General features: G+C 35.5%; 1 protein-coding gene across 1 annotated transcript; it reads left to right on the top strand.

The window, feature by feature from the left end:
* Positions 1 to 3,155: 3,155 nt before the first annotated feature.
* On the top strand, positions 3,156 to 13,463 carry LOC133306217 (disease resistance protein RUN1-like). Its single transcript, XM_061506510.1, has 6 exons — positions 3,156 to 3,545; positions 6,728 to 7,221; positions 10,230 to 11,331; positions 11,496 to 11,771; positions 11,872 to 12,648; positions 12,933 to 13,463. The coding sequence occupies exons 1-6, from the start codon at positions 3,156 to 3,158 to the stop codon at positions 13,461 to 13,463; spliced, it is 3,570 nt and encodes a 1,189-aa protein (XP_061362494.1).
* Positions 13,464 to 14,600: the final 1,137 nt, after the last annotated feature.

The following is a 14,600-nucleotide window of genomic DNA, read 5'->3' as shown; positions in this document are numbered from 1 at the left end:
AACGAACCTGTTTTAGTAAAAATTTGATATCTTGAGCTACAGAGCTCAAAATTGAGTTCCGTTTGAACCTATGTGAAGCTAACCAATAGGGCTACAACTATGTAAAATTTCGTAGCCATTGGATCAGTGATTTGATCGAAGTGTCAATTTTAAGTCGCATTTTGGTTGCTGGAAATTCCGTTTGCAGCAGTCACTTTGCGTAAAACATAACCGGAGTTATACAACTCCGATTGAGGCGTATAATATGTCGTTGTAAATCTAGAGATGTCTGGTTTAACATATTAAAATCTTAGATTTTTTGGTAAAGAGATGCAATTAAAGTTTTAAAAAGAGTAAACGTAATTTAATGCTTAAGGCTTTGAGAAAAGCCTGCAATAAGCGAAAATGAGATAGAAAACGTATTCCTTTTGCCATGAAATTATAGAGCATGTGTATTGATGATAATTCTGGTATAAACATACTGTGATTGTGCTATTTGTTGACCTTGAGCTAGCGTGGACTCTTGGATTGGATAGTTAGCTTAAGAGGTAAGCTTTCATGTCCTCGGTTTAACCATGTTGTGGTTCCACCATGTGCCATGGGGGTATGGTTATATGCATGTTGTGTTACATGTTTTTGATGTTTTGGAAATGCTATTGAACTGTTATATGCTAGTGCCTTTATGATATGCATGTGGTGTTCCACCTATACGGTAAGCCTGAGTATGTAGTACATACAATATGGTGAGGCTGTGGGTGAGGTGCAAGCGGTGTTCCTTGTACTATCTGTAGGTAATAGACGTATTCCTGCATTTCTCTGGCCAGTAGAATAGTTTAAACACACATGGCATGAATATCTGTTGCACTGCATAGTTTTCGAACTTATATTGGAAATTAATGCTTTTGAACTTATATTGCACATGTAAGTGAGCTTGGGGTGGAAGATCCTTGAGGAACCCTTGTCTTACTGAGATTTCTTGTTTAGAGATCTCACCCCACGTTTGGGGCGCTTATTTCAGGATCAGGTAACTTGGGGGTTGATGCCTCTGGCGGCAGGAGGCCGGAGCTTAGTTGATGATATTACTGTTTATTTGCTGACATGGTTGGATGCTGAATATATCTGCTGATGCTATGCTTTTAGCTTTATTTTATTATGATGCTGTTGCTGAGACTATGTTGGGCTTGATGCCTTAATTGTGTAAGCATGGGGTTTGTCCATGCCACTTGATGTTAGTGCTTTTAGTTGGAGTTGTATAAACTGTTAGTTTGTCCGGTCTACGTGTTGTAGATCCGTGACTTAGATACTCACTTATATTACATTTTGAGGTATTTTAGTTAGATGTCTAGTTGCAATTTACCTACAGGCGATATTTTATGAAAATGATTAAGTAATCAACTTGGCTAAGTATAATGACGTCATAATTGAAAAGAAAAAGATATTTCGCATTTTTAATTATGAAAAATTTAATACGATGTAATGTTAACAAACCGGGTATACACGGGGTGTTACAGTGGGATTCTCAGAAAGTTACAAAGAAAGTAATGTTATCGAGCTCGTACTGCTGGGTTCTTTCTGGAGGCAATATGATTAATCTAATGCTGCCTCTTCATTTCAAAGATTTGCATGTATGGGGTTGATTGAAGTATGTTGGGGTAATCACGTTGTTAGCAATCTAAATGTATATTCATTTCTGTTTGATTTTCTATACTTGACAAATATTAGATGATAAGAGTTGCTATTTTCATTTTGTTAGATTCTGGTTGATATGATCCGAGTGCCTCATTGGGCATTTAAAGCTGCTGGTCAAGAAGCAAGGGGCATGGGCCAAGATGCTGCTGCATATCATCCAGGACTTTATATGCTGCTGCTTATGCATCCAAACCAGATGGCTTCGAAAACTGTATAGAGAGCATAAAAAAAATTTGCTGCTGTGTATTACAAGAGCAATATTGGATTGACAATTAAGTAATTTATTTCCCCTTTTGATTTTATTAACAGAGTTTCAGCCAAGGATTGGTGGCACAGGGATCTGTACAATATAGATTACAGCTATCATCAATTTCTTGTGCGTGTGGCAGAGGGTACGCTCGTAATATGGTTATTAGACAATGTGATCATTTAGATAGATAAAGCACAATACCACATCTCAAGTAGGAAAATTTGGTCTGCTATTTCCATCCAAAAGACATGCAAAATTGAGTTGCTGGCTATATGATTAGCATAGGCAAATATGGAAGCCCTTGAACCAAACATGGACAGCTAACAAACCCACTTCTAATTTGCCTATCTATCTCATCATAATCCTCAAACTAAACACACCCTAAATGTTGGGTCCGTGACCCTTAGTGGTGGGCCCATTGGCCTTTTGAATTTTGAAAAGAAAAGAAACAAAAGAAAGAAAGAGAGCGCGAGAGAGAGAACAATAACAAAAAAAGAGAGAGAGAAGAAACAGTGACCGAGAGAAGAAACGGTGGAGAGGAGAAAAAGAAAGGGAATATGATCTTACTCAGTAAGACTTCATCGGAATGAGCTCAAATTTTAGGAGTGTTCGTGGTGTGTAGTAGCTCATATTTACCAGTCATTTTGTGGTTTGGAACTCTCTAGAGCATAGATTTGGTTTTTCCCTTTGTGTGCCAATTATTTATTTTTAATGATGATATTGGTTTTTGATGTTGCTGTTGTTTTTCTAAGTTACTAGTTTACATCAGTTTACATTTGGTTATTGTGTTTGGCCCCCAACAAAGTTGTATCAAGAGCTTTGGTTTATATTGTGGTTGTTTGAAGTGTAAATTGAAATGGAAGGTAGCTCAAGCTCCATGCTTAAACTCAATGAATCAAATTGGTTGATTTGGAAGCCTATGATGGAGGATTATTTATTCTGCAAAGACTTGTATGAACCCATTGAGGGTAATACTAAGAGACCATCGGGGATGTCAGATGCAGAATGGAATAAATTGAACAGAAAAACAATTGACACAATTAGACAGTGGTTGGATATCGATGTTTTTCATCATGTTGCGGATAAGACATCAGAGAAAGAACTTTGAAAAAAGTTGGCAACTCTATATTAGAGGAAAACGGTTGGGAACAAAGCATTCTTGATGAGAAAGCTTGTAAACTTGAAGTACAAGGGTCATATAACTATCAGTGAACATTTGAATGAGTATCAAAGTATAATGAATCAACTGAGCACAATGAAGTTGACACTTGAGGATGAGTTGCAAGCTTTACTGTTGATGAAACAGGCACAGAGTCGCCAGAAGAGCTATTATGGTCACAAGCATCGACCTCTGGAGTTTGCAGAGGGTGAGCATGCCTTTGTGAGGTTGTCACCTGTGACAGGTGTGGGGCGTGCTCATGGAGTAAGAAAGCTAAGTCCCAGGTTTATCGATCTCTATCAGGTAATAGAAAGGGTGGGACCGGTTGCTTATCAGCTTGCCTTGCCTCCACAATTATCCGGCATTCATGATGTATTCCACGTGTCTCAGCTTCGGAGATACATTCGGGATGAATCTCATGTTGTACAGCCTGACGAGGTTCAGATACAGGATAATCTTAAGACTCCTGTGGGGCCGTGGAAAATTTTGGACAAAGATGAAAGGAAGCTAAGAAATAAGACAATCCCTATAAGAAAGATTCAATGGGAAGGCAGAACGCCTGAGGAGGCTACTTGAAAGAGTGAGGATGAGATTCTCTGGCCATATCCTGAGTTTGTTTCCAGGTATGATCCTAAGATGAAAGGAAGCTATCATCCTACTTGTATGATCCTACTTGAAAGATGGGATGAGCATAATAACTCTCACATGTAGTTGTGGATTTTTTTATGAATTAATGATTTTAATCACAATATTGAAGAATAATTATAATAAAAGTAGAAGAAAAAGAAATAAAGTCTCCTTTGGTGAAAAGGGAGTTAAAATAAATGTTAAGGGATAAAAATATGAATAGACAAAATTACCCAAAAGGTAAAAGTAAAATTAGAAACATGACTAGAAAAATATCTTAGTCCATTGGGTAAAATTTGGTAATTACCCAAATGTGGGCATGCGTTACACCATCCATGAGTTCATGTTCTTAGTAGTATTTCAAAACCCCGCCTCGTTTCGAGGTTGACCCTGCCGGGTTACTGACCCCTTCTCTCTAAGGGTTGGGGTCAGCAATTAGACCCTACATGCACATTGACCCCTCTAACTCCCGGAACCCCTCGATTGAACCCATGACTCTTGGGTTATAGGGGTTCACTGCATATTTTTTCCAAATGTATTTACAGACGAAAAGACGTTGTTTGATTTGTAAAAACAAAAACTCGTTGTTATCTAGATCTAAAACTAGATCTGGAATCTGAATCGTTTTTCTTCTTTTCTGATCTTCTCTCCCAAACCTAGACTCAGTTTCCCTAATTTGGTGCTATCCTCCGCCGTTGTAACGCAGAGGTCACTCATCCCAGAATAGCTCCAAGTCAAGCACGCTTAACTATGGAGTTCTTTCGTTCTGGGCTACCGAAAAGTAGATGCATCTTGTTTGTATAGGTAGTACTAATTAATTCTTATAAGTTATCCCCAAACTGTGCAGTCTCATACCTGCACAGTCATTGAAATCCCTCTCTTTCGGGTGTCGATTCGATTTATTCATGCATGTACCCCCCGCTGGAAGCCTGTCAAGAGTCGCTCCTTGTCCATGCACTTTTGCACCAGCGATCACTCCCCGCCCTCATCAGCGCTCGGGATGTTACATGCCCACCAGCTTTCGCCTGGTTCGTCCTCGAACCACACCGTACTGGAAGAAAGGCCCTGCTCGGATACCACTTGTAGCGCCCGGCCGCTTCAAGAATCAATGACTATCCCCACTTACTAACACAAGACTTTTTAGTGCGCTTTTTCCTCACTCGCACAGTTCATTGTAAAATCTCCTAGGAGGTCACTCATCCCAAAATTGCTCCAAGTCAAGCACGCTTAACTATAGAGTTCTTCCGTTCTGGGCTACCGAAAAGTAGATGCATCTTGTTTGTATAGGTAGTACTAATTAATTCTTATAAGTTATCCCCAAACTGTGCAGTCTCATACCTGCACAGTCATTGGAATCCCTCTTTTTCGGGTGTCGATTCGATTCATTCATGCATGTAACCCCCGCTGGAAGCCTGTCAAGAGTCGCTCCTTATCCATGCCCATGCCCTTTTGCACTAGCGATCACTCCCCGCCCTCATCATTGCTCGGGATGTTACATGCCCACCAGCTTTCACCTGGGTCGTCCTCGAACCACACCGTACTGGAAGAGAGGCTCTGCTCGGATACCACTTATAACGCCCGGCCGCTTCAAGAATCAATGACTATCCCCACATACTAACACAAGACTTTTCAGTGCGCTTTTTCCTCACTCGCACACTTCATTGTAAAATCTCCTAGGAGGTCACTCATCCCAAAATTGCTCCAAGTCAAGCACGCTTAACTATAGAGTTCTTCCGTTCCGGGCTACCGAAAAGTAGATGCATCTTGTTAGTATAGGTAGTACCAATTAATTCTTATAAGTTATCCCCAAACTGTGCATTCTCATACCTGCACAGTCTTTGGAATCCCTCTCTTTCGGGTGTCGATTCGATTCATTCATGCATGTAACCTCCCGCTGGAAGCCTATCAGGAGCCGCTCCTTGTCTATGCTCTTTTGCACCGGCGATCACTCCCCGCCCTCGTCAGCGCTCGGGATGTTACAACTGTGGTGGTGGTTCCTTCTATCCTATTCGTTCTTCTCTTTTCCTCTTCTTCGCTGTGTTGGTTCTTCTTTCCCCACAGTTGATTTGTCGCGCCTCCGCCTCTCCTCTGTCGTTCTCTCTTTGGTAAGGAATCTCTTTTCACGTACTGTTGTAGGTATGTGAGAAAGACAAGGAGAGCCTGAGTTTGATGATCTAACTTTTCATTAACTTCATTGGAATATGTGTTTTATACGACTTTGATAGTTTGATATTGATTAGCTTGTATAATATTGATTGCAGATGTAATTGGTTGAATTATATTGAGTATATTTTGAATCTTTAAGATTGATGGTTTGAATTTTTTTGAATTTTTCAGACAAGATATATATTTATATTTTTTTAATATAAAATCGGATTAACGAAATAACCCTATAACTCTCCAGCTGAACCTGTTACCCTTGACCATGTCCCGGCCACCGATTCGGCTGAAGTTGATGCCCGTACGAGTTTTTAAACATTGATCCTCATTTCGTTTAAAAGTATTTTTCTTTGCTATACCGTATATCCTGTTGAGATATCTTTACGTTTATTAATTTAATATTTAGTGGACATTTTTAAAATCAAGTCAACTCATTTATGTCATGAAACCTAAAGTCAAGTTTGAATTTTTTTTGTTTAGTAAAATAAATGAGGTTGACAGGACACTTGTGTCAAACTGGAATAAGTCAACTAATTTGTACCCTTACTTGAGAGTAATTTAATATCTTTACTCTCTTTTTTATGAAAGAATAACACACTTCGTTTTTGTAAATTTAAATTATTTTAAATTAACTATGTTTATCTTTTTATAAATTTAAATTCTTTTAAATTAACTATGTATATATTTTAATTTTAAATATTTTTTAAACTTTATTTAAATTGATTACATCTTTTAATTTTTATATAATTTCTAGTATTTTTCAAAATGTTTTTACTTTTAATAGAAGTTTCATCTCATCACTCTGTATTTTACACTTTTGCTTTGTCTAGTAACCGTGTGACTTGTAAATTCTTTTGATCGAGACAATGTCTTCTTCTTCATCCTCGAATCATCGATGGGTCTACGACGTGTTCCTGAACTTCAGAGGGGAAGACACTCGTGACAACATCGTTTCTCATCTCTACGCTTCACTTTCAAATGCTGGAATCAACACTTACATCGATGACGAGCTTCCCAAGGGGAAAAAGCTGGAATCTGAACTATTTCGAGCAATAAAAAAGTCTCAGATAGCTTTGGTTGTTTTCTCCGAAAGATATTCGGAATCTAGTTGGTGTCTTATGGAGCTCGAACAAATAATGGAGCGTTACCAAAGACGTCGCCAGGTGGTTGTGCCCATATTTTACGGTGTTGACCCATCGGTTGTACGTAAACAGACGGGTGAATTTGGAGAAGTACTGGAAAAACTTGCAAAACAAAAAAAGTTGTCAGGTACAACGTTGGATAAAGTGGTGCGGGGATGGAGGAGGGCACTCACCCGAATTGCAAATTTGTCTGGTTGGGACATGAAGAATTGCAGGTAAATTAATACTTTATAGTTACACATGGTGTCATGGTTTAGTTTGGTTCGGTTTTCTTGGCCAAACTGAATTGAATTGGAAAAACAAAATTGCAAACTGAATTGATTTTTAAAATTAATTCTGAATTCAAATAAAAATTACAAAAAAATTAAAGGAAAAAAAAAAAATATATATATATATATGGGGTTGATTTTCTCATGTTGCATAAGAATTGAATTCTCATGTTGTGACTCAACTAGTGGTGGACCCCACATTTATTAAAAAATGAAAAAGAAAAGAAAAGTTTTGCATGCAAATCGAAGGGTCACAACATGAGAATTGAATTATCATGCAACATGAGAAAATGTTTTTCAAATATATATATATATATATATAATAGTGAAAATCGAAAAAAAGAAATAAGAAATAAAGAATAAGAAATAAAGGTACATAAGATAAAAAAGGAAAAAAATAAAAAAATAAAGAAATAAAAAAGAAGAAGACAATAAATAAAAAAAGAGAACTAGAGAGTGAAAAAAAATGAAAAGAAAAAAATGGTTCAGTTCAAAAACTAATTTTTTTAAACCAGTTCAACTCAAGCAATAGTTTTTAAACATTAGTTTTTTTAAGTATAATATTTTTTGTGGTTCTTTTGCACATCCCTAAAATTAATTTTTGAATTAGTTCTGGATCCAAATGAAAAGTATGAAAATACTGAAAAGAAATATATAAAAATTGAAAATATAAATAATACCACGAATTTGAAAAAAAAAAGTTAAAAAGAAAAAAAATAAAGTAATAATAAGAGAGAAAAATACCTAAGGAAAAAAGAAAAAAAAAGAAAATGAAAAACAAAAAACTAAAGAAATAAAATAATAAAAATAATGTTGGAATTTATATATATAAATTGTGTAGACAATCTATTGGTTATGAATAAGAAGATTGGTATTAAAAATGTGTGTCTTTTCGTCGACAAACAGGTGTATCTTTTCATCCTAAAGGATGTGTTGTTTGATCCTAACGGACATGTTGTTTCATCCTAACAGACATATTGTTTCATCCTTGAATGGGTGTCTTTTCATGTTGAACGAATGTGTCTTTTCGTGTCCAACAGATGTGTTGTTTCGTCGTCGAATAGGTGCCTTTTGAAATGTGACTTTACGTTGTCTATAAATAGACACTGACACCTTCAAAAAATGGATCCAATTTTTTCTGCACTGAAACTCTGCCGGAATTTTTCTCCTTCCGGTTTTGCATGTTCCTTTTCATACTCCGGTGTAGTTTCCTCTGGCATTCAGTTGTGTTCGTTTGGGCTGTTGATTGGTAGTGCCACCATTCTTCAGACGAAATTCGTTCTATCCTGGGAGACAAGTGTCCATCAACCTTTGACATCAGTGAGGGGGCAAATTGTCTTAAGGAGACACGTTCTGTGGGTTCAGATTTTTACTCCTCTGATACTGCATATCATTATCATTCTGTTTCATATATCTGACAAGTAAGTCTGTTCTTATTTTATTTATAATTGCACAGTGATAATTCTGATCATCTACCTCTTCTGCTTTATACATGGGTTCAAATCTCTTAGTGATATAATATCACCCACTGTCTTCAATAACAAATAAAGATAAAAGAAGGAACAAAATAAATACGGAAGAAAAATAAAGAGAAAAAAAGATAAATAAAAAATAAGAGAAAAAAAAAACCAATTTGGTTCTTGGATTTTTAAACAAGTTTTGTTCTTAAATTAGTTTTGAAAACTAGTTCAGTTCATAAATCAGTTCAGTTTATGAACTAGTTTTTCAAAAATAATTATGTTCAAGAGCTGGTTTTTAGATAGCAATTATGTTCAAGAATTGATTTTTAAAAATTATATTTTTTTAAATTCAGTTCAGTTCAATTTTTTTGGTTCTTTTGTACATGTATGTGAATATAGATGGTATGATCCTAGTTAATTTAGGATATATAATATGAGAAGGTTTATATTTATAAAAATTTTGTTTACAAACTTTTATAAACTATATTATCAGAAGTACATTAGGTTACACTATGTAATACACTGATTTACACTGTATACTTCTAAGAGTACATAATATAATTTATAAAATAAATTTGTACACGCATACATCCCCATATAATATATGGAAGAAATGGCGGAAGAGGTGACAGATCACTACTTAATACAACACATCTAATACTACTCATGTTTAGTAGGGGTGTTCATCAACCGATCCAAACCGATTCAAACCGCGGTGACCGAACCGAAAAATCGATAATCGAATAAACCGAAAACCGATTAAAAACCGAAAATTTTAATTGGATTGGATCGGTTTTTGGATGGGTTGATGAAAACCGATCCAATCCAAACCGATCCAATATATTAATTCCTTCTACCTACTTGGGTATTTCCCTAATCATAGCCTAAAAATTACTAAAAAAAGACCCATTAACCCATCAACTAAACCCAAGAAAAAATCTAATCATATCTCATTAACAAAATTTTATCTTTGTAGAGCTTCGTATCTCATTGCCAAAATTAAAAAATTATATTATAGTTTACTAATGCTTTTGTATTTCATTTTTTTTTTTACAAAGCCAGTATAAACAAAAGATGTTATTTGCACAATAATCATGAAATAAATTTTAGGATTTTCAAAAAACGAAAACCGATCCAATCCAAATCGAAAAAAATTGAATTGGATCGGATCGGATTTGAAAAAAATCAAAACCGAATAGATGATTATATGATCAAACCGAATGAATTTGATCAGATGATTTTTGTTTCAAAAAATGATCCAATCCAGACCGCGAATGCTCCTAATATTTAGAGAGTTTGGATCACTGCTCAATTAAGAGAATAAGGTTTAGAGAGCTTGTATGTGAGAGACTTTTTTTTTTGGTAACAATGCGAGAGACTTAACTCACCTGTATGAATCTATCAAACCGTTGACTTATATGATAATAGATCTTCCAGTCTTATCACCTTTCGTAATTCATGCTCATTTTGTCTGTTTTATAATTATTATTGAAGGAGTGAAGCTGAACTAGTGAAGAAAATTGTTCACGACGTTTTGTCAAAATTAGACAACGGATTATTGTCTATTACCGATTTTCCCGTTGGATTAGAATCTCGTTTGCAAGAAGTGATTGGGTTAATTGAAAATCAATCAAGCAAAGTTTGTATGGTAGGGATCTGGGGTATGGGTGGATCGGGCAAAACCACCACAGCCAAAGCCATCTACAATAAAACTCATCGCAAATTTGTGCATAAAAGTTTCATTGAAAATATCAGAGAAGTTTGTGAAAGAGATAGCAGAGGGCACATTGATTTACAGCAACAACTTCTTTCTGATGTCCTGAAAGCAAAAGTTGAAATACACAGCATTGCGATGGGGACAACAATGATCGAAAAGAGACTTTGTGGAAGAAGGGCACTCTTTGTATTTGATGATGTGACCAAGTTTGAGCAATTAAAAGCCCTTTGTGGACATCGTAAGTGGATTGGTAAAGGAAGTGTGATAATCATTACAACTAGAGATATGCGCCTACTTACAGAACTTAAAGTTGACTGTGTTTGTAGAATGAAGGAAATGGACAAAAATGAGTCACTTGAGCTCTTTAGTTGGCATGCTTTTGGACAAGCAAGTCCAGTAAAATACTTCACTGAACTCTCACAAAATGTGGTTGCTTACTGTGGAGGACTACCACTAGCTCTTGAAGTCCTTGGATCTTACTTATATGAGAGGACAAAACAAGAATGGGAAAGTGTATTATCAAAACTGGAAATAATTCCCAATGATCAAGTTCAAGAGAAATTAAGAATAAGCTTTGATGGTTTAGGGGACCAGATGGAAAAGGATATATTTCTTGATATATGTTGTTTCTTTATTGGTAAAGACAGATCATACGTTACAGAGATACTAAATGGTTGTGGACTTCATGCTGATATTGGAATAACAGTGTTGATAGAAAGGAGCCTCATAAAAGTTGAAAAGAATAACAAGCTTGGAATGCATGATTTGCTACGTGACATGGGAAGAGAAATTGTTCGTCAAACTTCACCTGAAGAACCGGAGGAACGCAGTCGATTGTGGGTTCATGAGGATGTACTTGATGTATTGACACAGCATACTGTAAGATCTTTCTCTGCATAGTAATTTTGAAACTTTTTTCAGAATCGTTTTCTTCTTCCAATCTTTCGGCTAAAAATTGTGGGAATGCATTTATGTATTGCTTATTTGCTTTCTAGTGAGAAATCAACAAAGTTTTCCCTTTATTTTTAATTATTTTCTCACAGGGAACACAGGCTATTCAGGGATTGGCTTTTAAGTTGCAAGGAACTAGTAGAGTTTGCTTCCATACCAAAGCATTTGAGAAAATGAAGAGACTGAGACTTCTGCAACTTGATTGTGTAAAACTTGATGGAGATTATGAGTATCTTTCCAAACTCCTTAGATGGGTCTGTTGGCAAAGATTTCCTTTAAAATACATACCTGACAACTTTTATTTGGGAAAAGCAGTTGCTATCAACTTAAAACACAGTAATCTTTACCAAGTATGGAAGGAGCCCCAGGTATACATTACATGAAATTTGTTTTCATGACAATTGTAATTGTTTCCAGTTTCTACCATTTGCTTGTCTAATTTTTCCTTTGAAAACATTTCTCTTGCAGTTGTTGGAGGGGTTAAAATTCCTCAATCTTAGTCATTCCAGGTACTTGACAAACACCCCTGATTTTTCAAAACTACCGAATCTTGAAAAACTCATTCTCAAAGATTGTACAAGCTTGTCCGAGGTACACCAATCCATTGGAGATCTAAGTAAACTTCTTCTGATAAATTTGAAGGATTGTAAAAGCCTTAGTAATCTCCCAAGGAGGATCTATGAGTTGAAATCTGTGAAAACTCTCATACTTTCTGGTTGTTCAAAGATTGACAAGTTAGAAGAAGATATAGTGCAGATGGAATCCTTGACAACTCTGATTGCAAACAATACTGCTGTAAAACAGGTGCCCTTTTCAATAATAAGATCCAAAAGCGTTGGATATATTTCTCTATGTGGATATGAAGGATTAACACGTGATGTGTTTCCTTCTCTCATATGGTCTTGGATGTCACCAACAATGAATCCCCTATCCAGCATTCCACCATTTAGGGGCATGTCATCGTCTCTAGTTTCCATGAATCTACATATTAATAATTTGGGCTCTCTATCACCAATGCTTAAGAACCTTTCAAAACTTCGATGTGTTTGTGTGAATTGCATCTCGGAGTTTCAATTAACTCAAGGATTGCGAAGAATTCTAGATGACCTATGTGATGTAAATTTTCCTGAAATGGAAACAACATCATATGCATCCCAAATTTCAAATCTTTCATTGAGATCGCTTTTAATTGGAATGGGAAGTTGCCATATGGTCATGGATACCCTTGGCAAGAGCATATCACAGGTTCCATCTCTATCTTCTTACCTTTACTGATCTTTATTATTTATTAAGAGAACAAGGAATAATTTTTCATTTTCAAGTATCTATATGATAAAGCAAATGGCTGCGTTAGAAAACTATTAACTGAATTTTTTCTAGTTTCCTTGTCTTTATCTTTCTTTACGCAGTACATTGTTATTATCTTAAACATTTACCTTCAGGAATTCGGAATGACACCATAATGTCACAAAAAGTCCATTTGAATAATATAAATACATATATAACTAAGCTTTTGGTTCATGATACAGGGATTGACAAACAATGGTTCTAGTGATTACTTCCTTCCGGGTGATAATTGTCCAAATTGGTTAGCCTATACAGCTGAAGGACATTCAGTGTTTTTTCAAGTGCCTGAGGATAGTGATCGTCCCATAAAGGGAATGATTTTATGTGTTATATATTCATCAACCACTGAAAACAAGGGTGTTGAATGTCTTATTAGCGTCTTGATCATTAATTACACAAAGTGCACTATCCATGTATACAAGCGAGACACAGCAATGTCCTTTAATGATGAAGATTGGCAGGGTGTAAAATCAAATCTAGGAGCAGGTGACAATGTGGAGATTTTTGTAGCTTTTAGGCATGGAGTGATTGTTAAGAAGACAGCTGTATATCTAATATATGGCCAGTCAATTGTGAAAATTGAGCAATCAATTCGGATGGAAATAGAACCATCACCTAAAGTGAAAAGGGAGCCATCACTGATGTCAAATAAAAATATCTTCACAATACTTACAAAGAGAATGAGAGAATGTTTATGCTTGAACCGGAATTGAGGTTTCAACAATTTTTTGTTGGGGATGCCTTTTTCATCATATAGGATTCCCTTATTTTATGATTTGCAATGTTTTTTTTTTCTCTTATGAGGCTCTGTAAATCTGAAAATCTTTTCCATGTCATTATAAATAATATGATTGCTTGGAGCACAAGTTTGAAATAACTTCTCTATTGGTATTTGTTAAGAGTATTAGTGTTAATAGTGTAGAAGTCCCACATTGAGTGTGTCTCTTTGTATTCTTCAATTGGTTTGCTATATAATAGCACCAATATTGTGTAGTTTAATACAACAAGGATTACTATCATTTCTCTTGTATCTATGATATTTAACATGGTATCTAGAGCCTAACAAGAGGAATCTTAATTCGTTTAACTTAGTTCTATTTTCCACAATTTCAATATAGTTATAGAGAGATATCACCCTCCTTGAGGGATTCCCGTTGCTATTTCTTTTTCGGGTTTTTCTTAGTATGCTCTGTGACTGCAGCTTAGACTGATCTGTCACATCAGAAAAGAATGAATCTTGGTATAATGACCCTAAATGGTAAATCTTAATTAGAGATTTAATTTAAGGATTTAAATGCCATAATTAGATTCAGTGAGTGATTCCGAGGATTTTGACTGTAATCATGACTAGGTTATGAACAGTGCGTTATGCCGGAGAATTTACAGTTTTGTTAATTAACCGGTAGAGCTTAAAAGAGAAAAATAATTTTAGAGACATAATTTGATAATTCTGACGACAAATATGAGTTCAGAACGAAAAATTGTATAGTCTGGCACTTTCCGTGAAAATCTCGTGAATAATATTTCTACCGGGTATTTTATACTGTTGTTTAAGCAACTGGTAGAGCCCAGAAACAAATAATTGATGAAATAAGAATAAGAAAGTCCAATATATGCCAAGCAAGTCAATATAGGCCCAAGAAAATGATAAGTTTATAAGTTTAAGTTTCATAAGTAAATGAAGTACAATTAGTGATTCACAGTGCATTTCGTCAAAAACGGTGCAAAAATCATACTGTGAATTATGAATATTGTTTTGTAAGAATTAAAAAGTAATGTAAATGATTTTAGAAAAATAAAAATATGTTTGTAGCATTGAGTTAGTTTTGGGTCAGTTTAAGTGAAAATAC

Source organism: Gastrolobium bilobum, unplaced genomic scaffold (assembly GCF_033153095.1).
Source record: "Gastrolobium bilobum isolate Gb01-03AN ecotype WA unplaced genomic scaffold, APGP_CSIRO_Gbil_v1 utg72185, whole genome shotgun sequence".
NCBI lineage: Eukaryota > Viridiplantae > Streptophyta > Magnoliopsida > Fabales > Fabaceae > Gastrolobium > Gastrolobium bilobum.
This window is presented reverse-complemented; position numbering and strand designations above follow the sequence as displayed.